This window comes from Tupaia chinensis, unplaced genomic scaffold (assembly GCF_000334495.1).
Source record: "Tupaia chinensis unplaced genomic scaffold, TupChi_1.0 Scaffold143982_1, whole genome shotgun sequence".
Taxonomy (NCBI): Eukaryota; Metazoa; Chordata; class Mammalia; order Scandentia; family Tupaiidae; genus Tupaia; species Tupaia belangeri.
The window spans coordinates 256,528-280,962 of NW_006203833.1; the positions used below are offsets into that span (position 1 = coordinate 256,528).

Sequence of the window (24,435 nt, forward strand, 5' to 3'; positions counted from 1 at the left end):
GTGGCCATACTGCAATCTTCTCCTCCATTCTCCTCTCAGGATTTTGGACACACATACGCACCTGGCGCGACTTTCAAACCTCTAGGTCTGGGTCTCAAACTGTGTAGTTGACCACGTAGGCTCCAGTTAACCTCCATGCCATCTGCTGGCCCAAATAGGTTGTTTTAAAAGCCAGTTTAAAAGGCAGCAGGAAAAAAATGTCATTGTTGATGAGACTAGCAGTTAGCGTAATGGCTATGTCGTTGAACTCCCATGTAGCTGACCACAGTTTGAGTCCCGGACCCCGTGGCTTAAACTCACGCCGGGCGCATGTGCATGTATGCCCAAGATCCCTACAGGAAAATGGAGAGGGGATTGTGGCGTGGCCATTCTCCCAGGGGATGATTTCTCACTTTCTGTCTCTCTGTCTGTCTCTGTCTTTCTGGCAAGCACATACGCCCTATTGCAAAAACCTCTCCAAAAAAAAAAGTCATTGTTGCTATTTCAGTTTCCCTGTGATATTGCAATTACATATTATAAATTATAGAATGCAAATTGACTTGAAACCCTTGTGGGAAATATGAACCAGAAGAGCATTGGATAAAGTCATGTTTCAGAACTGGATCTTGTTTCCATTCTCTGCTTATATTTTTTTTCTGGGAGCCTCATTGCTGAAGTTTTGTCTCAGAACAAGCATAAAACAGTTACAAACTACACACAGATTGGCTGGATATTAAATATCAATGTTTGATTGCTTCCCCCCCTAAAAGTGTTTTGTATTCTTGATGTGGGCTACAGTGACTGGCCACACAGCAAAGTAAGACTCTTCGACCTGTAAAAGCAATTTAGCAATTGCCAAAACAGAAAAGCTGCTTCCTGTCAGTAGAATCAGAGACTAATGCTATTTTACCACAGTATGTGTTCTGGAATGCACTAGACTTATGCTTCTGGATGTTTCTCAGTAGATCATTCATTCAACCAACAAATATTTTTCAAAAACTTACTTGTGCATAATGCGGAGTGAGCCTCAAAAGCATGTTGGAAAAATAAACATTCTTAGCCAAAAGAGATCCCAAATTTAAACAAGAACATGTGATATACACATATGAAAAGTTAAATAATCAAACATGGTAATTACATGTTGAAAGACTAAACTGGTTTGAGTCCTGTTGGAGGTCAGTAGAGGTGAATTCACTGGAATATAGGCTATGGTTTTCACTGCAAGCCAGGCAAACTCCAGAAGATGAGCCCTGTTGGGTAGTTGTAAGAGAAACAGGAAATTTGGAACCAGACTGTGGAGACACTAAACAGGCCAAAGGCTCTATCCTGGAGCTAAGGGGAGACAGGAAAGCATTGCGACATGGCAAGAATGATGTCTTAGATGTACTGGTTTGCATTATGGCAGATATTTTAGGCGGGGGTAAGAAGGCCATTTCAAAGACTGCTATACTTATCGCCAGTCTGAGGAAGAAAAGGTTGAGTAGGGTGAAGCCATGAGGATGAAAAGAAGGGACAGAATCAAAAGATATTAGAAAAGGAGAAAAGTTAAGATTTTTGTGTCTGGCTATTGGGGAAATGAGACAGAGGCATGAAACGACAACTTGGAGGTTCATTACCTTTGTTACTGGAAAAATGCCAATACTGTTGACAGCTGTAAAGAAATCAGTGGGGAAAACTGGTTTTGGAAGTTAATGAACTAGACTTCTGAGCGCAAGCATGGCATAAGGTTGATGGCAAGAGTCACGCTTCTGGAAGAACAGTTCATGTTAAGCATCATTTCCCAGAAGGGAATAGTTCAATCTGTGAGAGTACTTGAGTTTTATGACAGAATATAAAGAGAGAAAGACTCAGGACTGAGTCTTAGTGACTTTCTACGATTATGAGCTGAGAGGAGGAGAGTTAATGAGGTAATGCAAGAAAATGAAGAAACGCGATGAGAATCAGCAGTGTCACAGAATCCAAGCAGAAAGGCTTTTGAATTTGAAAGGTAAAATTGTGCAAAGAGCAAGAAGAATGCTGAGGAAGAATGGGAAATCTGGCAGTTTTTGGTCTAGACATTCAGGCGTCGGATTTATTTTAAGCATTGGGCATGCTTATTCGTCTTGTTTGGGGCTTTAACATTGAACTATTAATATTTTCCTATTTTGCTTACTTTTATAGATTTTTTTTCTGCTGTTCACATACAGTATGAGAGCTATACTGTATCTTTAAGTACTTCTCATACGCAGAAATACTTCAGCTAATCTGAATTTATTTGTGTGCTATAATAATGGGAGGTGATTGTAAGAATTCAATCAACAGTAAGTATTATTTAGTAAACACTCAACAAAAAGTACTTATAAATTTTCAGACCTTATGACTTCTGTCTATTTTGTATCTATAAATGCCTAAAACTTTGTTTGGAACAAAATTGATATCTTATTGTCTCAGTGTTCTCCTGTGTGCATGTAGGTTAGAATCCTAATACATGAGTTAAAAGAGTTTTGAGAGCCATGGTTTATGAAAGACCTTTGATTCTTAACTCAGAGGTTCCTGCAATTATTGTGCTTATTAGATTAAGTATACTCCATAAACCCAGAACTTCAAAGGTAGAAAAGAAATACTGGATTCTCTCTACTCCTCCCAATGGTCAATGCAGGCTCTGCTTCCTTTCTCCATGTCTACCCAAAGAGGAGTACCAAAGAAAAGGCCTTATGAGTTGTCCCTTTTTGCTGTTTAAATGATGTCTTCATCTGTTCTGGAAAGAACAACCCTAATATTCAGCCAAGTCAATTGGAAGCAAGTTAAATGACCTCCAGCAGTCTTCTCTTGATAATATTTGGGCATCTTTTATTCTTCTCCATGAAAAGAAAATTTACTGCATGGCAAACCAGGCCAGCAAAATTTTTCAGCAACTTAATTTAGAAGTGAATTATTCTCCTGAATAGACCCATTCTTTGTTTGAGTACAAAGCAATCTTTTCATGTATTTTCCAAATAATCACCCTACTTGCCTCTACCTGAATTTCCACTAGTGTCATTTTTAAAAATGTACTTTTTCCTAATAGAGTTTTCAGAGTTGTCAATATACCATTTCTCTATTACAGTTTATGCCCTGAGTTCCTTTTATTTCAGTAATAGATCTGCAGTTTGTGAAATTTATTCCTAAACTTTAAAGCAAGTTCTATGTTCTCTTTGGCATAGCTTTTATTTGCTCCCAAATAAGTTTTTCCAGTGGAGAGATTTGGATTTAGGCATATTTACTATATAATGAATAAATTAAAAATGGAAAGTCCTGTCTAAAAGTTAGAATACTGTATAAATCTATCAGTTATTTCACCAGCCATTTTTAAGGCTTTTAAATTTATGCCCTTAAGTTAAATGAAGGGTATATTTATACATCTTTTTTTTTTTAGGTTTTGGCGGTAGGGCATGTGCATTCACCAGAAAGAGAGAGACAGAGAGACAGAAAGTGAGAAATCACCCCTCCCCCCCCAGAGAGATGACCACACTGCAATCCCTTCTCCTCCATTGTCCTCTTGGGATTTTGGGCACGCATGCACAAGCACCCAGCACGAGTTTAAGCCACCAGGTCCGGAACTCGAACCATGGTCGACTACATGGGCGTCCAGCTATATAACCATTACGCTAACTGCTGATCTCATACATCATTTTGATGATTACGTATTTGCACAAATATTTATATGGTGTTGGTGGTTTTGATAGAGCTCTTTATAATAGCAAAGAGAAACTTTGGAAGAGGTCCGTGTCAAGATCAGAGACCAAAGAGTAATCACTTTCTAAGTGGTTCTCAAGTTAGAATTCTTCAGAAGGTAGTGAAAACACTGTATGGACAAAAACCTTTTTAAAAATATACTAAGTATGAAGAAAATGACATATTTCAGAGTTTTTTATTTCATTTTTTATTTATGAGAACACATGCATATGCAAGAGAGAAGCACCTTCAACAAGGTCTGGTCATACCACGATCCCTTTCTCCCAGTCCTTCAGCTCATCAAGATCTTGGACAAGCAATCTTCCTGGCATGTCTCAGGCCCATTGGGTGAGGGATTCGAACCTGCAGTCAGCCATGTGGCATCCAGCGCTGCCATTGAGTATGTTATCAACGATGCCATCAAGGCTGGACCCATATTTCAGAGATTTAAGCACCATTATCCTCTTCAACAAGAGGAACAAATAAAACAAACAAGTAAAAGATTTACTCTAACAACTACCTTTTGCTATAAGATCCAAGAAACTGTCATGACCAGTTCTTGTCCTTGATACAGACTTAGAATTAGAGCAGGAAAACCATAATGTTTCTCAAAGAAATCAAAGGGATACCCTAAAACCTATAGTGTCACCTTTGTTATTGATAAGATTGGGGTATTGGCTTCTGAGAGAACTCATTAAACCTAGTTGCACCGTGTTGAGCAGTCCGTGCCAAGGCTAATTATAAGTTCTCTGATAATGAACATAAGGGATTGCATGCTTCCCAGCCTACTTTTATGTATCCATATGGAGATCTAAAAACTGTGAAGTTATGTTTCTGGGATCTGAGTGAAATTATTTCTGTTCTACATTCTTTGAACATCATCAGAACTTTTCTAAAGAGACATTCGGAAGCTATTTTAATTGTAATTAATCGTTTGCTTGAAGCATACTTTCAAAGAGACATGCAGGACATTTCAATAAAACTATTGAATGGTACAGGTGGTCCGAGACTGCTGCATAATAATGGAGGCACATGGGAGGTCTGAATTTGGATACTGAGTTGACCTAAACATACAAGGCATGCCAGTGATTCTGGCTGGCTGCAAGGCTGCGGGGGAAGATCACAGGATGATGAGATCCTGTCAAGTGTACCTGTCTATGACTCTCTCTCTCTCTAAATAAAATAAACTAAAAAAAATTACATGAGCACAGACACATGAATATATGTCCAATAGGGATATTTAATCTATGACCAGAAAATTATGCAAATAGTCAATGGATTATCATCAGCCACACAGTACTAAAAGCAGGGTACATGATTAATGCTTGTGTTTAAATAAATAATTGCATTTGTTTCACTACAAAAGATATAGAACCACATGTGGAACATCTGAGAAAGAGAGAAAAGAAAAACAGTATCAATTACCAGCAATCTAACAATTATTACTTTAATCTTCTTGTCTAGTCTTTTATCCTTATTCTTACAAACAGAAAAAGACATTTTTTTGGTGGGGGGAGAGGTTTTTGCTATAGGGTGTGTGCGCTCACCAGAGAAACAGAAAGCAAGAAATCACCCCCCAGGGGGGCTGGCCATTCTGCAACCCCTTCTCCTTCATTTTCCTCTCAGGATCTTGGGCATGTACACACATGTGCCCAGCATGAGTTTAAGCCACTGGTTCTGGAACTCAAACCACTGTCGACTACATGGGAGTCCAGCAGTGTGAACAGAAAATATTTCTAAAACCTAAAAAATCAATTTCTCACTAAAATCTTTATCTTATTAACAGAAAATATTTTTAAAACTTGAAAGTTCAATTTCTTACTGAAATTCAAGTTTTTATGAATACAAAGTTTAAATATATCATCCATAGAAAGGTAGATTTATTTACTGGGTCATCAGAAAAGTCATGACATATTTTTTCCTGTTTTTCTATGCAAAAATGTGTCATGACTTTTCTGACAACCCAATATAATGTGATAAAATTCAGCGATATAGTTATGGGGTAGCAAATGATAACTTAGTTTATGGTATTTTAAGTTTTTGTTTTGAAGTTTTTGTGTTCTATCTTCGCAGTTCTTATCCGTCATTATACATACTATTAATAAGATGTTTAGAATAAGTTTTGACACATAGTATGCATTATACCAATGTTTGTTGTGTTGTTGCTTGTTGTTATTACTGTACTTGGTAGTATAAATAATCCAAATTTTACTAACTGTAAGGGTATCCAACACTAAATCCTTTCATAATGCCAACTAAAATATGTTTTAGAACAAAATGTTAATGATAAATATTCCTTAGTAAAACATAGAGGAAAGTGCAGCTGGTATCATGAAAATTAGTTCACTTTTAGTCATTGGTTTTTCTGCAGGAACAGAAATATCGCTCTTTTTCAAAGGAATTCATTCCTAGTTAAATTACCTTCCTGATAATACTCTTTTAATCAGACTTCTTTCAAAACCTCTGCCTTTCCTTAGACAAGGTATGAATTACCTGTCTTATGACCTTTTATCCTCAAGGATCTCCTAGTAAATGAATTTAATAATTCATCTACACAATTCTGTTACTCACTTAGCAAACTGTTCACGGTAGTCTTTTGGAACTACTGTTGCAACTTAATAAAAGAAGGTAATGCAGTGGGAATTTGGTTGATTAAGGTACTCCTTTTGGTCTAGTGAAACCCAGAAAGTATTTTTCAATCAATTGCAAGTAGAGACATTGTCCTTATAGCAGCTGAGATTTTTCCCCTTTGTATTATTATCCCTATTTAAAGTCCAAATGCTAATACATCGGCTGTGATTTAAAACAGAAAGTCATTTGACTACCGTGTATCTCTTAATGTCTTCCATGATAAAAAATAAATTTTACAGTACATGTGGGAAAGGTCATATTCTTTTTTCACTTCCGTTTAGCCCATGTTTGCATAATTAATTTCTTTAATTAGTCCATCTGAATTGTAGATATCTGTACAGGTAACTGCAGAACCACTCAAATCTTATGTTAGCATTTGTGCTATTTATTGCATGGTCTTTTTTCCCCCTAAACAAGAACATATTGTTTCCATCACAGACACTTTTAATAACCCAGTTGAGAACCAGTTAAACAACTAAGCTCTATAGTGAGATTTTGCATCTACTTCTTTCACTCTTCATGGCTATTTGATTAGCAGGAATCATTTTCTCAACTAGAGTCTTAATGAGAAAATGAAAATGTTTATAATTATGGCTTCTTGTCATGTTGTAGTGATTTTTTTTGCATTGTTAGACTTTTTTTTCTTATAATTAAATTAAGACCTTAAATATAAGCCTTTCAAAGGGAATGAGACTAAAAAACAAATGTTAACAGCAAGATCATTAAATTTTGGACTTTAAGGTCTTCTTCTGCCAATGGGTTGCTGTTGTCATTATCTTTTATTTATTACAGCTCTCCAAATTCTGATCAAAAGGCACACTTCAGGTTTGAAAAGAATTAAGAATAAACCAAGAAGCTGAGAGGGATTTTTCTAAGAACTAATGGATGATTATTTTGACATCACTTATTTCCCTAAAAGCATTTTAATCTCAATCCTTTTAAGAGAGAGCAAGAACATAATATTATTTAAGTTGAAGGACTATCTTTTGTGGGTGTTTTAGAATAAATGTTTTTAATGTCTTGGAGGGATCTCTGTTTTCTAAACAGAGGTCTAATTCTACAGTTTTGAAACACAGAAGATAAGTTATGCCTACCCAGTATCTTAGATGTTGTGTGCTCCTGAGTTCCTGTTGTGAAAATGATCACTCCCCCATCAGAGGGATGATGAATTAAGAAGTGCCTTCTCACTCTCTGTGGTTTCCATGGTACTAACTGTCAATGCCTTTTGTTGTAGACAGAATACTTCTATGAATTCTTGTCCTTGCGTTCCCTGGATAAAGGCATCATGGCTGATCCAACCGTCAATGTCCCTCTGCTGGGAACAGTGCCTCACAAGGCATCAGGTGGGTGGTCTTTGCGTTAAAGGCAAGTTTACTCTTAAAACGTAATGGCGATGAGAATACTATGTAAGGTCCAAATACCAGACATCAGAAGGACTAGGAAATATTTTCCTGAAGATCTGTTGATTTCCGGGCTGCTCAGTTGTTTTCTTCCGTGCAAGAGATTAGGATGGGAATTAAGAAATGGCAGTTTTAGAATTTTCTAAAAACACAAAATTGCCATAACCCACACCTAGTTCATAAATGATTCCAGAGATTTTTAAAAATAGAAAGGAAAAAAGAAAGCAACACACCTGGTGAAATATATTCGACCCATAAGTAAGGATTAATACTAGGATACTTCAAAAAGTTGGCGGAAAAATGAAATTAAAATGGAAGTCTATTTTGTTTTAAAAAATTTGAAATCCATGCGTATTTTTTTTCTGAAAAATTTTTAAGGACCCAGCACATACGAATTTGGCAAAGATTAAAAGGAAATGATTGAGGAGTAAATGGGATAAGTAAGGGGAAAAAATCTACAAATAATATAATATTGTATTAAATTTAGAGGAGAGAGGAGGCATGGGAAAGTAGGAGAAAGAACTCAACTTTTCATGTCTAATCGCTCTTCTTTGCTAAGAAAATAACTATGTGATATGTGTTTTGAGTTTTTATCTTACAATGCACGAACCCATGCAGTATCTAACATAAATACATTATAGATTTATCCAAAAGTTGTTTTTAACACCCTTTTAAAAATAGTATTTCGTGGATATACCATAAGTTGTTTACTCATGCCCTTATCGTTTGTTAATAAGATTATTTTTAGAGTTTACATAACAGAACTGTCAGCTTTACAGCCTTCTGAAGTAGTATATAGTAATCCATGTCTACCTAATTCATCATGGCTCCAACACAAGGTCAGCACAGAGCAGGCATGCAGAAAGTAAATTACAGAAAGTAATTTATATATTTACAAAATCTTGGATTTTATCTCATTATTTTGTTAAAATAAAGAAGTAGAATTATGGTGTCAAAAGATATGAACTATGAACTTTTGAAAAGGCTTTTCAAACAAATTGCCAAAGTAGCAAATTATTTTCTAGAAAGGTAATACCCACTTCTGCCCTGGCGAGCAGTGTGGGAGGGTGCCTGGGTCACTATAATTTCATTAACATAGGTCATTAATCACGTTCATTGCTTTGCTTACATAAGGAGGGAAAAAGTGATTTCTCGTAGTGCTCTTTTAATTTGATTTTTTTATTCCTATTGAGATTAGACATATTTTCTTGTATTTGTTAGGCAATATAAAATAACTGTGTCCCATGCTCATTTTTTCTTTTTTTCTTATAATTCTCTTGCCAGGGTGTTTGTGCACCTAGTAGGGAGAAGAGGGAAAGGGAGAGAGACAGAGAGAAAGAGAGAAGGGGCCTCTGTCATAGGGTTCTAGTCATGCCACAGTTCTTTATCCTGCTTCCCCTATTCCTCCTTCCTGTCAAGATTGTACTCTCATACACATGCACACATGGAGTTTATTTCAAGTCACCAGGGCTAAAAGTAAAACTACAGTTGACCATGTGGGACCAACTCCCCCAACCTCTATTCCACAGTCTCGGTCCTCGTGGTTATTTTTATTGAGATAATTACGTTTTCTTCCTACTGATTTACAAGGTTGCTATGTATTGATTGTATTTATCTTTTATTGCATTTTTTCATCATTTATATTTTGTTTTACATTTCTTTAGGGATGATATGCAGAGGTTTTAAGATTCTGTGTGGTCAAACCTATCTTTTCCTTTGTGATTTTTAAAATTGCTTTGATGCTTGGAAATGTATTTCTTTTTCAGAGAGCAGTTAAGTGACAACTTACACATGCTTCTTGTAGTTTATAAAATTTTATTTTGGGACCAGCAGGTGGCATAGAGATTAAGGCTGTGGATCCCACATGGCAGATTGTGTAGTTTGAGTCCAGGATCCAATGACTCAAAAAATTTCACTGGGTGTGCGTGTATGCACACCCAAAATCCTGAGGGTGAATGGAGAAGAGGGATTGAAACGTGGTCGTCTCTCCTGGGGGGTGATTTCTTAGTCCTCTGTCCCTCATCTCACTCTGATGGGTGCAGGCACACTTTAGCCAAAAAATAAAAATTAGCAATAGCATGATGTAGGCTATACCTCAAATTATTTTTCTAAGTCATCAATTTTCCCAATGTGGAAGTTGAATTCATTCAAGATATGTCCTTTATTTTATATTAACATCTTTACACATAGGGTTTGTTTAGGGTTTACTGTTTGTTTTAATATTGTAATAATTTTAGTTTCATTTCAATTTTAAAATAATTAATAGCATAACTCTCTTTTTTAAAAAAAAAACGTATAGTCTTATTCTTTTAGAGGAACTTTAGAATAATCTTGTGAGATGTAAATTAGAAGCCAATTTTTAAAAAAAGAATATTTATTTAATTTTTTTTATCATTATTATCATTTCTTAATTTGCTTCAGGGCATGTGTGCTCACCAGAGAAAGAAACAGAGAGAATAAAAATTAGAATAAAAGTCAGATAGCAAGCCACCAGATCTGGGACTTGAACTGCTGTTGGCAATGTGGGAGTCCAGCACCTCAATCATTACACAACCTGCTAATCCCAGAAGCTAATTTAAAAATGTACAATAGGGAACAGCAGTTTGTGTAATGGCTATGTTGCTGGACTCCCATGTAGAAGACCATGGTTAGAGTCCCTGACCCAGCGGCTTTAACTCAGGTCAGGTGCACGTGTGTATGTGCCTGAGATCCCAAGAGAAGAATGGAGGAGAAGGGATTGTGGCGTGGCCATTCCTGGAGTGTGGCTGGGGGTGGGGGTTGATTTCTTGCTTTCTGTCTCTCTCTCTCTCTTTCTGGTGAGTGCACACGCCCTATAGCAAAAACCTCTCAAAAAAAAAAAAAAAGTGTACAATAATCAGGAAATCAGGCACGTTTACAAAGGCCATTTGTAGGTTGTGGTTATCTACCACTTCCAATGAGTCTGCACTGCTGTACTCCAGTGCTGTCACAGTTGGAAACAACCATTTCTCTCATTTCCTGGTCTACGTGCCATCGTAGGTATACGCAGGCAGAGTATGAATTTGAGTTTTGCTTGACCATCTCAGTGCTGCGGATGTTACCTGCAGCCCTCCCAGATGAACTGCCTTCAATCTAGGTAGGTTTGGGATTATGATAAAAGAATGAGGGTTCAGGTTCCGTAGATTTATTTGCCCAAGATCTGTAACCCCAAAGGTATGGGTATCCTATTCCAGACACATGGATTTCCTGATTCCACTTAGAGGCATTGGTGGGGCTGTCCCACATAATGATACACTAAAGATGCTACAGCCACCACATTCTTGAGTGTTTCACATAATGATACAAGAAAGATGCTACAGCCACCACATTCTTGAGTGTGGCCATTATCCAGTCTCATTCTATGTCACATGGTTTTCCTTTTTAGTTGAAGGTAATTTTCTATAAAATTTTTATTAATCATATTTTTTACTTCCTTTTTTAGTTATGGTTGATGAATCTGATGACTTATTATAATTTTTATTTTATTTTTCAATTTTTTCCTCTCTCTTTTTCTGATTATTAAAGGATTAGAAGCTCACTGTCACCCATTAAAACTGCATTAATTGGCCCAACCACTTTGACACAGCAATAACACAAGTGCCCTGCAAGGCTAGAAGCCAAACGGTCAGCCACAGGTTCAGCTCTCTGGATGGATTTGGAAACACATTGGTGTACCCAGGATCTTGAAGAGTTGGAGGGCTGGACAAAGGGGATCGAAGTGTGACAAGACTCTGTCAAGGGTGCTTTTCTCTCTGTCTCTTGTGTGTATGGACAGGCCCTCTATCATTACTCATTTTTCAAAGCACATTAATTAAATTAATTACATTTATGCAGGCTCAACTTTCAGAAAGACTTGCATCTTTGGATTTCTAATTTAACAATCGTATCCTAAGTCTTCCCAAGCTTTATTCACTTTTTTTGTCTAGTAAAAAAAAAAAAATCTTACTGAAATTCTACTTCTTAAGATATCGAAACATAAGATTTTGAACATACTATTTGAGACTATTTCAATAGATCATGTTTAGATAACAGCATTTGCTAGTAATTAAGAATCTTTATAAATAATAAAACTTGGAGGGAAAGTAAATGACACTTTGGGCAAGGTGAGATTGAAAAGAACATTCTTCTGCAACAAGGTGATGTGCACACGTGTGTACAAACACACACTGCATATACAACACACACACACACACACACTCACACAATAGTTTTTTAGAAGCAGATGTTTGCAGAAATGCAGGTGCAAGAAGTTTATGAGAATTTTAGACCATTGCAGGGCAGTTACTCGTTAACCTCATTAGCTCAGTCCCCACAGTAGGAGAAGTGAAGGGACCTTGAATTATTAAAAAGAAACCAAATCAGTGTGCCTTTGCTCCTAAGCATCCAGGTACCATTCATTACTCTGTTGGGCTTTTTTTATACCCCCAAGCTGCTAAACTGTTCTTTTATCTCTCAGACTCCTGTATGCCTAAACATCGCATGAAAAAAAAGAAAAAGAAAACGCTTGATCTTTAACAGTTATGAAGTGCCTGCCTTCTAGCATCTGAAGGGAACAAAAACAGGAAATACAAACTGCAGGGTGGTTCAGTAAAATTACTGAGTTGTAGAACAAAAACCAGTTTCCACAAAGCCAAGAGTCTGCCTTTTTGAACACTGTTTTTGTCATACGATGAAACTAGCAGAACAGTGGTATTTCTCAAATAAGATTTCCAGAAATCCAATGTCTATGCATTTTTTTCTTTTTCTTTCTTTTAGGTCATTTTCTCTACTTTTTAAAATTGACAGAGGGTATGTGCACTCACCAAAAAGGTGGGGGCAGGGGAGATCATCCCCCAGTGGGACATGGGCTTGTCACCATCCTTTTCCCTCTATATCTCCATCCTGTCAGATTTGGGACACATGCACACATGCACCTAGTGTGTGTTTTTCAAGCTTACAGAGGCCGCATCCAAATGACAGTTGACCATGTGGGATCTGGCTCCTCATGTGCTGGGCTTCACTGGCTGCTCGATGGGGCCAGATCAACAGATAAATAGATGCTAACGCTGGAGAATCTTTTTCTTGGTAACCCTAGTTCCCAGAAAAGTGTAACCCCATAGTAGATGACCAGTATTTGCTGAGAGAATGAATGTCCCGCAGGGCAGCTTGTGGTGCTGGTGAGTGTTTATGCTGGATAATTTCTCATTGTGTAGCACCTAAACATGTGGGGTTCAGGAGGAGCCTCTTCCCCACCTTTCTCAAATAAATGATTAGAGGCTGATGCTGTGTGAACACCAGACCTGTCTCAGTTGAAAGACATATTCAATCAAAAGAAATTTCTGTTTACTTCTACGTAAGTTAGTTTATGTGCAATCAGATGCACATCTTCTGTACCGGAGTGCCATATGAGTTATGTTCAATCTGCTCTAGTTTTTCTGAGTTGTTTTAATTTACCTTGGTTTAGATTATACACTTTGACTGCATTGGAATTCACAGCATCTGGCCTAAGTATGTCTGGCTTTTGATAAACATAGCTTTCTATTCGTATGGGTATCCTTTCAAAAATACATGATTTTCACATTTCTATTATTTTTTGGAAGTAGAGAATCTATACTATTTCTGCCTTTTCTAAAAAATGAATTACTTATTTAATTTTATTTATTCATTCCTTTATTTTCATTTGACCAGAGAGAGTGGGAGATAGAGAGAAAAATAAAGGAAGCCACCAGGTCCAGGACTCAAACTGCAGTTGGCCATGTGAGAGTCCAGCACCACCATGCCACCTGCCGACCCTATTTCTGCTTTTGATGTCTTTTTCTTTGTGTATTTGTCTTTTCAAGTGCATGTAGTTAATATGATATATATATATATATATCATATTGTCTCTGTGTGTGAGTCCTGGTGTGTGCATGTGTATATGCAAGTGTATGCCCGTGTGTGTAAGAGCATAAGGATGTGTCCCCCATAATATATATCCTGTCTGTCAGTGCCTGGTTTGTGAAAAACCATATGGTAGGTGCTGAGATTACAAAAACAAAGAAGATATGGTTCTTGCCTTTGAAAATCTCATCTTTGGCAAAGCTACAGAGTATAATTAAATCATCATAGAATGAATCATATATAGAATTGCTTGTGAAATATTTAAGTGAAATTATTTAGGCAGGAGGTATTAGAGAAGGTTACAGAGAAAGTACTATTTGATTTTGGCCTTGAAAGTTGAGTGAAAGGACACTGGACAGAAAGGAAAAAGAACAGTCCAAGAAGTTGGGTGGGCAGTCAGGGTATTGTGGATATGTACCGCATAGTTGGGGAACTGAGAGAAATATAGTTTGGGCAGGACATAGGGTTCACAAAAGGCAATTAATTATTGAAGATGAAGTCAGATTTTCTTTTTTTTTTTTAAACAAAATTATTTGGGGCCAGCAGGTGGCATGGTGGTTGAGGTGCTGGAGTCTCACGTGTTTACCACAGCTCGAGTCCCAGACCTGGCAGCTTGCTCTCTCACTTTCCCCTTCTCTCTCTATCTCTAGTCAAATGAAAATAATAGTAAAAATAAGTAAAATAAAATAAACAATAAAAAACCACTTAACCTCTAAAACAAAATTATTTAAAGACTTTAACAATGTTTAATTATAATTTTTATTACCTGAGCAATCTTTTTGGAGTTTTTTTGTTTGTTTGTTTTTGTTTTGCTATAGGGCGCGTATGCTCGCCAGACAGAGAGAGACAGAGAGACAGAAAGTGAGAAATCAACCCCCAGGGGGGATGGCCACGCTGCAATCCCTTCTCCTCCATTCTCCTCTTGGGATCTTGGGCACACACGCACATGCGCCTGGCGTGAGTTTTAAGCCACTGGGTCCGGGACACGAACCGTGGTTGACTACATGGGAGTCCAGTGATATAGCCATTACACTAACTGCTGGTCCCTTACCTGAGTAATCTTACAGGTAAATTTATATAAGTAGATAAGAGAACAAATAGAATTTGCACAAGAGGAAAAAAATGCCCATTTTATGTTTTAAAACTGAAAAATGGCCAGGTATTATTAGCGTCATTTACGTACTTTTCATTAACTTCTCTTTTAAAAAAATTTTTTTTTCCAAGAAGGTGCATGCTCTTTCTGAAGAGAACCAGAGAGAGAGAGAGAGAGAGAGAGAGAGAGAGAGAGGCAAAAAAGCACCTCCCATGGGAAATGGTCACGCCATAATTCCTTCTCCTCCAATATTCCTTCTTTTGGGATCTTAGGCAAACACACACACACACACACACACACACACATTCACCAGGTGTGGTTCTCAAGCTGCCGGGTCCAAGACTCAAGCTGCATGGTTAGCCATGTGGGACCTTAACCACAGGCTGGCCCCCAAAATTTATACTTATATGTTAAAAATTAATTCATTGATTATATTGATTCTTCCTATCCAAGAAGAAGAAATGTCTTTCCAATTTTTTAATCATGCTCAATTTTTTTTCAGTTTTTTATAGTTTTCCTTGTAGAACTCTTCAACCTCTTTGGTTAGGTTTATTCCCATGGGTATGTATATACATGTGTATAAATGGCTATTGTAAATGGAATTGCCTTCTTCAATTCTGCCTCAGTGACTGGTCATTGTTGGTATGTAAGAACATTGTAGATTTTTGTATATTGAATTTGTATCCTGTCACTTGACTGAATTCATTAATCACTTCTAAGAGTTTTTTTCATAGATCTTTTGGATTTTTTATGTATGTTAATTGTGTCATCTGCAAATAGAGATAATATCACTTCTTTTTTATTTGAATATCTTTAATGTATTTTAATAAAGAACATTTAGAACTAGATTCTGTCTGATTGTGTTAGCTTGGACTTCCAGTACTATGTTGAAAAGGAGTGGAGAACGTGGACAATCTTGCCTTATTCCTGTTCTTAATGGGAAAGCCTCTAGCTTTTTCCTATGCAGTATGATGCTAGTTACGAGTTTGTCATACATGGCTTTTATTATGTTGAGAAATGTCCCTCAATACCCATTTTACTGAGAGTCTTAATCATGAAGGGATGTTGTATCCAATCAAACGCTTTTTCTGCATCCATTGATAGGATTATATGTTTTTTGTCTTTCCTTCTGTTAATGTGATATATTTATTATTTTGCATATGTTCAACCATCCTTGAATCTCTGAAATAAATTTTACATAGTCATGATGTATAATTTTCTTAATATACTGTTGGAATTAATTTGCTAGTATCTTGTTGAGGATTTTTGGGATCTATATTCATCAGGGATATGAGCTGTAATTTTCTTTTTTCCTTTATTTCTTTTTATTGTTGTTATGTCCTTGTCTGTTTTTGCTATGAAGGTGATAGAGACTTTATAGAATGAGTTTGGAAGGGTTCCTTCCTTTTTGGATCTCAGTTTGAAGAGAATTGGGCTAAACTCTGTTTTAAAAGTTTTGTAGAGTTCAAAAGTGAAGCCATTGAAACCTAGTGACATTCCTCCTCATAGTAAAAGAAAAACAATCATAAAATGTGTCTGGAATCATACAAAGTCTCCATATTACCAAGACAAAACTGGAAAAATAATTAATTAGGAGACATCTCACTAGCTGACCTTAAATGTATTTAAAAAGTTATGATAATCAAAACAGCATGATACTGGCACAAAAACACACAGACCAACAGAACAGAATAGAGAATCCAGAAGTAAACTAAAATACACACAGCCAACTGATTTTTTTTACAAAGGACAGAAGACAATCCAGTGGGGGAAATTCTCTTCAGCAAACAGTGCTGGAAGAACTGGATATCCACCTGCAGAAAAATGAAACTGAACTCCTATTTCTCACCATTAACAAAGGTCAACTCAAAATAGATCAAAGATCTAAACGTAAAGATTCAAGCTATTAAGCTTACAAGTGAAAAACTGAGGGAAAACACTTGATGATGTTAGAGTAGGAAAAGATTTCTTAAATAAGAACTCTAAAGCACACGCAACCATTTGAAAAATAGACAAATAGGATTATATCAAGCTAAAAACCTTCTGCACAACAAAGGAAACAATAGAGTGAAGAGACAGCCCACAAAATGGGAGAAAATATTTCCAAACTATGTCTCAGATAAGGAACTTATAACCAGAGTATATAGCGAACTAAAGCAGCTCACCTGGAAAAAAATAGTAATTTAAATAAAAAATGGGCAAATAAGTTGAACAGACAACTCTCTAAGGAAGTCATGTAAATGGCCAAAGAGCTTATGAAAAAAAAATGTTCAATAGCTCTTATTGTAAGAGAAATGCAAATAAAACCCACAATAAGATACCCCTGATATCCAATTATAGTGGTTCTGGTAAAAAAATAAAAAAGGGATGACAAATACTGGCAAGGTTGTGGTGAAGACGAAGCCCCTCTACACTGTTGATGGGAATGTATACTAGTATAGCCACTGTGGAAAATAATATGTAGGTTCCTCAAAAACCTGCAAATAGAACTATAATATGACTCAGTAATCCCACTTCTTCGTATTTAGCCAAGAGAGTGGAAAACAATCAGAAAAGCACTTAAACATTAGTGTTTATTGCAGCATTATTCACAATTGCTAAGACATGGAATCAACTTAAATGCCCAAGAACTGGTGACAAAATGTGTGACATATATACTTTGGAAAACTATTCAGCCATATAGAATAAGATACTGTCATTTAATACAAAGTGGATGAATATTAAAGATTTAATGCTGTAGTCAGCAGGTGGCATGGTAGTGAAGGTGCTAGACTCCCACGTGGCCAACTGTGGTTTGAATCCTAGGCCAGATGACTTGTTCTCTCTCTCTCTCTCTCTCTCTCTCTCTCTCTCTCTCTCTCTCTCTCTCTTGTGAACATATGTGCCCTAAAGCAAAATTTAAATAAATAAATAATTCTAAAAAGTAATTTAATGCTAAGTGAAATAAGTCAGACTATAAAAGGCAAATATTGTATGTCCCCACTCAATCTAGACTGAATGTTTGCACTGTATGGCAGAAATGGAAAGATTAAAAGATGTAATAGTAAGGAGGGTAAGTGTAGATACAAGAGTCTGTATGGGAGGGGAGTACATAGTTGGGGGTACGTAGGAGGAGCTCAGGAGAAAAACTTTTTTTTTTTTTTGGAGAGATTTTCACTGTAGGGCGCGTGCGCTCGCCAGACAGACAGAGAGAGACATAGAGACAGAAAGTGAGAAATCACCCCCCAGGGGGGATGGTCACGCCGCAATCCCTTCTCCTCCATTCTCCTCTCGGGATCTTGGGCACGCACGCACACGCGCCCAGTGTGAGTTTTAAGCCACCGGGTCCGGGACACGAACCACGGTCGACTACGTGGGAGTCCAGCGACATAGCCATTACGCTAACTGCTGGTTCCTAGGAGAAAAACTTTTAACAGACTCAAGAATGCAAAGTTTTCTGTTAAAAATGGTGTATATGATAATGTCCTTGATTTGGTTATCATACACCACACTCATGCTTTGAAAAACCATATTGTATGCTATAAAGATGTACAATTAAATGTAAATAAGAAACCATGAAATAAAAAAATGAATTCATTGATACTTAATCTAGATACTTCTTAGCTTTTAAACTTTACCATAGGGCGGACACCACCACACCACATTAGCTTTTAAAATTTATATCCTAAATCTTTTCAAATCATTCTACATTAAGGTTCAGATCATAAATATGCTTAACATGCCTCTTATTTCAAAGAGAAATAGGTACATGTAGGTAAAACTTTTTAATTGGACTGAAGAAATGTTTTAATGTGTGTTGTTTTTTAAAGTTTTTGCTATAGGTTTGTGTGCTTGCTGGAGAGACAGACAGGCAGAGGGAAATGAGAAATTAATCCCTAGAGGGATGGTTAGGCCACAATCTCTTCTCCTCCATTCCCCTCATAGGGGTTTGGGTGTTCTCCTCATAGGATTTTGGACATGCATGCACCCACTATAATTTTCAAACCACTGATTGTGGTACTTGAACCTCTTAAGTCAGCCATGGGAGATCCAGCCTATTTAACCTCCACATCACCTGCTGGCCCAGTGTATGCATTTTTATTTTATTTTGTTTTAGAATTAATTATTTAATCTCATTTATTATCATTATTCTTCAATTTGATCAGAGACAGAGAAAAAGCAAGTTGCCTGATCCAGGACTTGAACTGTAGTCACCTATGTGGGAGTCCAGCATCCTAACCACCAAACCACCTGCTGGCCCCAAATGTATGCATTTTTAACTTGAAGCTGAATTTGTTAGCTTGAAATATTCTATATAAATAAGTAAAAATTTTAAACGTAGACCATATTAGATACTTAAAAGATAAAGAAGGAACTCTTTCATATTAATATTAGCAGTAATTGGGCATAATTTTAAATTAGCAGAAGAATCTTTAGGGATATTATCTTTATTGGTTTACTAAGAAGATGAAGATACTACATCTTTAGTTTTTTTTGCCACGATCACTTATAGTTTTTCTATATGAAAAATGTAAAGAGCCCTTTCTTTTGCATTTGGCACAATTTGGTATAACTCTTCTGTATGTGTGAACTCTTTCATAAGATTTTTCTAAGGGACCAGCAGTTGGCGTAATGGCTATGTTGTTGGACCCCCATGTAATCGACTGTGGTTCGAGTCCTGGACCCAGTGGCTGAAACTCATGCCAGGCACATGTGCGTACGTGTCCAAGAAGCAATTGCGGTGTGGCCATCCTCCCCGGGGGGTGGGGGGGAGGTGATTTCTCGTTTTCTGTCTCTGTCTCTCTCTGTCTTTCTGGCGAGCATACACACCCTATAGCAAAAACTTCTCCCCCCCAAAATTTTTTTTAAATAAAAGACACTTTTAAATAAAGTTTATCTACTTACTTCACCCATGAGAGAAGGAGAGGCAGAGAGGGGTACCCCCAGCAGGGTCCCTTTACTATGGTCTTCTAGTCCCAGCTGACCCCATCCTGGACATACATGTGATGGAAACCTAGAATCTTTCCCAGATGGATCCAGTTGCATTACCACTGCACCACCATTTGACTCCAGTGAAAGCCTTTTTGTTTCTTTGTTTAATTTGCCAGATGGTACATGCAATCACTGGAAAGAGACAGGGAGACAGAGGAAGAAAGAAAGCAAGAAAGCACCTCCTATGAGGCATGGTCACATTCCAAACCCTTCTCCTCCATTTCTCTCTCCTTTAGGGATTTTGGGCACACACACATCCTGTGTGTCACATGTCCTGTGTGTTTCTCAAGATGCCAGGTCCAGGACACGAACTGTGCGGTTGGCCGTGTGTGATCCATCCACTTTAATCACCATGCCACCACAGCTGGTCTAAGAGGAATTTCTAATGGTGACTTCTGACATTACATTTTTTTCTTTAAAATTTCAAATAAAAGGACTTTCACACAGTTTTCTAAACATTTTTAATAACAGTATTAATATTAGTTTTATGGTCAGATGAGAAAACTGGGACCCAAAGAGTTTAAATGAACTACCCAAAATAGTGAGTCATAGCCAAGTGCAATTCTCTACCTGATCTGTGTTTTATGCATTAGGCAATATTCACAAATGACATTTATGTACCTATTGCATTATTAAAGTATAGGCAAATTAGAGAGAGATGATAAAAGTTGATAACCAAATAATCCAGGCATTACAGATACATAACAAACTTTGCAACTAATTTTAATTCTGATTTAAGTCTGTGGCTTTAAACACGTGTCAGTTGGGGCCAATAGGTGGTCTAGTGGTTAAGGCACTACACTCCCATGTGTTAGACTGCAGTTCAAGTCCTGGACCCAGCATCTTGAAACTCATGCCATTGCATATGCCTACCAAAGACCCCCAAGAAGAGAATGGAGGAGAAAGGATTGTGGCATGGCCATCCTCTTACTTTCTGTCTCTCTGGTGAGCTCACACACAGTGTAGCAAAAAAAAAAAAAAATCTCTCTCTCAAAAAAAGTGTCAATTTCTACTTTATTTTTTTTAATTATTAAAATATTTTATTATCACAAAATACCTTCCATATAAATCTCTGAATGAAAGCTCCACAAGGATAGGGGGTTTTGTTTGTTTGTTTAGTTAATTATTGTATCCTCAGTTCTTAGAACAGACACCGGCACATAATAAACATTCAGTAAGTCACTTAATATATACTTTCCTCATTGATGTTGTTGGACCCCCATGTAATCGACTGTGGTTCGAGTCCTGGACCCAGTGGCTGAAACTCATGCCAGGCACATGTGCGTACGTGTCCAAGAAGCAATTGCGGTGTGGCCATCCTCCCCGGGGGGTGGGGGGGAGGTGATTTCTCGTTTTCTGTCTCTGTCTCTCTCTGTCTTTCTGGCGAGCATACACACCCTATAGCAAAAACTTCTCCCCCCCAAAATTTTTTTTAAATAAAAGACACTTTTAAATAAAGTTTATCTACTTACTTCACCCATGAGAGAAGGAGAGGCAGAGAGGGGTACCCCCAGCAGGGTCCCTTTACTATGGTCTTCTAGTCCCAGCTGACCCCATCCTGGACATACATGTGATGGAAACCTAGAATCTTTCCCAGATGGATCCAGTTGCATTACCACTGCACCACCATTTGACTCCAGTGAAAGCCTTTTTGTTTCTTTGTTTAATTTGCCAGATGGTACATGCAATCACTGGAAAGAGACAGGGAGACAGAGGAAGAAAGAAAGCAAGAAAGCACCTCCTATGAGGCATGGTCACATTCCAAACCCTTCTCCTCCATTTCTCTCTCCTTTAGGGATTTTGGGCACACACACATCCTGTGTGTCACATGTCCTGTGTGTTTCTCAAGATGCCAGGTCCAGGACACGAACTGTGCGGTTGGCCGTGTGTGATCCATCCACTTTAATCACCATGCCACCACAGCTGGTCTAAGAGGAATTTCTAATGGTGACTTCTGACATTACATTTTTTTCTTTAAAATTTCAAATAAAAGGACTTTCACACAGTTTTCTAAACATTTTTAATAACAGTATTAATATTAGTTTTATGGTCAGATGAGAAAACTGGGACCCAAAGAGTTTAAATGAACTACCCAAAATAGTGAGTCATAGCCAAGTGCAATTCTCTACCTGATCTGTGTTTTATGCATTAGGCAATATTCACAAATGACATTTATGTACCTATTGCATTATTAAAGTATAGGCAAATTAGAGAGAGATGATAAAAGTTGATAACCAAATAATCCAGGCATTACAGATACATAACAAACTTTGCAACTAATTTTAATTCTGATTTAAGTCTGTGGCTTTAAACACGTGTCAGTTGGGGCCAATAGGTGGTCTAGTGGTTAAGGCACTACACTCCCATGTGTTAGACTGCAGTTCAAGTCCTGGACCCAGCATCTTGAAACTCATGCCATTGCATATGCCTACCAAAGACCCCCAAGAAGAGAATGGAGGAGAAAGGATTGTGGCATGGCCATCCTCTTACTTTCTGTCTCTCTGGTGAGCTCACACACAGTGTAGCAAAAAAAAAAAAAAATCTCTCTCTCAAAAAAAGTGTCAATTTCTACTTTATTTTTTTTAATTATTAAAATATTTTATTATCACAAAATACCTTCCATATAAATCTCTGAATGAAAGCTCCACAAGGATAGGGGGTTTTGTTTGTTTGTTTAGTTAATTATTGTATCCTCAGTTCTTAGAACAGACACCGGCACATAATAAACATTCAGTAAGTCACTTAATATATACTTTCCTCATTGAACTTTCTGACTGATTTTGCATCCTTGCTTTTCGTCCCTGGGATCATTTAGAGCCTTATTTCTTAGCATTCTCACACGCCAGTAAGGAAACCATGCCTTTACTTTCATTGGCTTAGAGGCCACATGAGCAAATCACAGGCTTCATGTGAGTACTCCACACCCTCTAGAAGTGCCCCTTGGCAACGGAGCATGTGAGTATGTCACAGTGAAGATGTGGAGGAGCTAATAACTGCTCTTAAATGAATTTCACATAGAGCCAATAAAACTTTTTTGAGATTTAATGTGTAAGATATATTTTGAAATTTGACAATGCTGACAAACGAAAGTGAGGATGAGTTTAATTATAAGCATCTTCTCTTCCTTGCTAAGATTCTGGAAGCTACAATAAAGCTGAAGGGGCTTTTAAAAAGAATCCATGGTGGTTAAGGTGCTGGATACTCCCACATGGCTGACCATGTTTCGAGTCCCAGGAGTCCCGGACCTGGTGGCTTACTTTCTTACTTCCCCTCTTTCTCTCTGTCAAATTTTAAAAAATAAATGAATGAATAAATAAAATGAAAAAAAAAATCAGATGGGCTGCAAATAAGAGGATGAATAAGGTTCAGGAAAAAGATACACCTGGAAAACAATGAAGTTTGGTTGAGAGCATGGGATGAGGAAGATTTTTAAAGTTCTGTCTTTAAATACTCTTTCAAGTTCTTCTCTATGTATACCTCAAGGCAATTATTGGCCTACCCATGCATGCAGAAGATTCATAAGAAGGGTAAATAAAGTTTTATAATTGAATAAAGCCTACACACACTAGAACAAACAATTTTTTAAAAATGTCAACTTCTTTGCTTCCTATAAAATAGAAATAGGTGTGTTTTGTAAAGTGATATTTTCAAATGTAAGATTTCATTTATCTAAGTCTTTCTTTTTAAAAAATAATTATTTAATTTCATTAATTTTTTGTTTTTATTTGACAAGAAAGAGACAGAGAGAGAAGGAAAGTGAGAAAGCAACCCACCAAGTCCAGGACACAAACCATGATCAGTCATGTGGGAGTTCAGCACCCCAACCACTGTGCCATCTGCTGGTTCTAATCTAAGTCTTTTTATGGAGGTGGTCTTTGGAACTTTAGACACAATTTTGGTTTTCTCTCTCTCTCTTTTTTTCTGTTAAAATATCTGTGTTTCCTTTTCATCATACAATTGATCATTTATAATGCTCAAATTTTAAGATTCTGAGGAAGTGGAAGCCCATGTTATTTGGGGAATGGCATAGTAATGAATACTGGCAATGCCAAAGACTTCAGAGAAGTTTTTGGTTGCCAGGTACATGAAGCTTGATGTGATGATCAGCTTGTGTGCAATGCCTTATAGAAAAGAGCACACCAATTTCCAGGTCAGTACTTCTTATAAACCTAGGGAAAAGGATTATGAACACTCTAATGGGAAAGAATTTGTCTTGGCTTGATATGATTTACCCAAGCTTGGAAGAACTATAATCTTGTACAACTATGCAGGAACAAAGTGAAACAAGTCTCACAGATATACCTCCTCATAATAGTTCTTATTCCTAAGGAGAATTAGAGTCTAGTGGGTCAGCTAAATCAGTCTTCCCAAGTGGGTGTGTTGTCCAGAAGATCTTGGAAATTTACGTATTTAGTCTCTCAGCCAACAGTCACATCTGATTTACCTCATTTCTACCCAATGACTTGTGGATATTCCATGATTGTCGGCCTCTTTGTACAGCAACCTCATTAGTTCCCACTTCTCGCTCTGTGGCTTCATTGTTAACACACACACACATTAAGTGATCATTAGGTTCACAAAAAAGAAGTGGAGTCTCTTTAAGAACTTAAATCATAAAAGATAAGTCTATTCATGATATATTTTTTAAATCCTGCGACACTCTTTTCTAGATCCCCGAGATATAAACAGTTCATATGAACAAATAGCCTAAGAAAAGACTAGCTTCATTAACATAGTCCAAGAACTAGAGTCTAGTCTGAGTTGGAGAACATTTTCAAAGAACATGCTTTG

The 24,435-nt window shown here is 37.2% G+C and overlaps 1 protein-coding gene across 1 annotated transcript in view; it reads left to right on the forward strand.

Annotated features, from left to right (window-relative positions):
* Nucleotides 1-24,435, forward strand: part of WIF1 (Wnt inhibitory factor 1) — an 82,647-nt gene that overhangs the window by 38,700 nt on the left and 19,512 nt on the right. Inside the window, exon 3 of the mRNA XM_006165659.2 lies at nt 7,538-7,646. Within this exon, the coding sequence (XP_006165721.1) occupies nt 7,538-7,646 (109 nt within the window). The remainder of the gene's footprint in view (nt 1-7,537; nt 7,647-24,435) is intronic.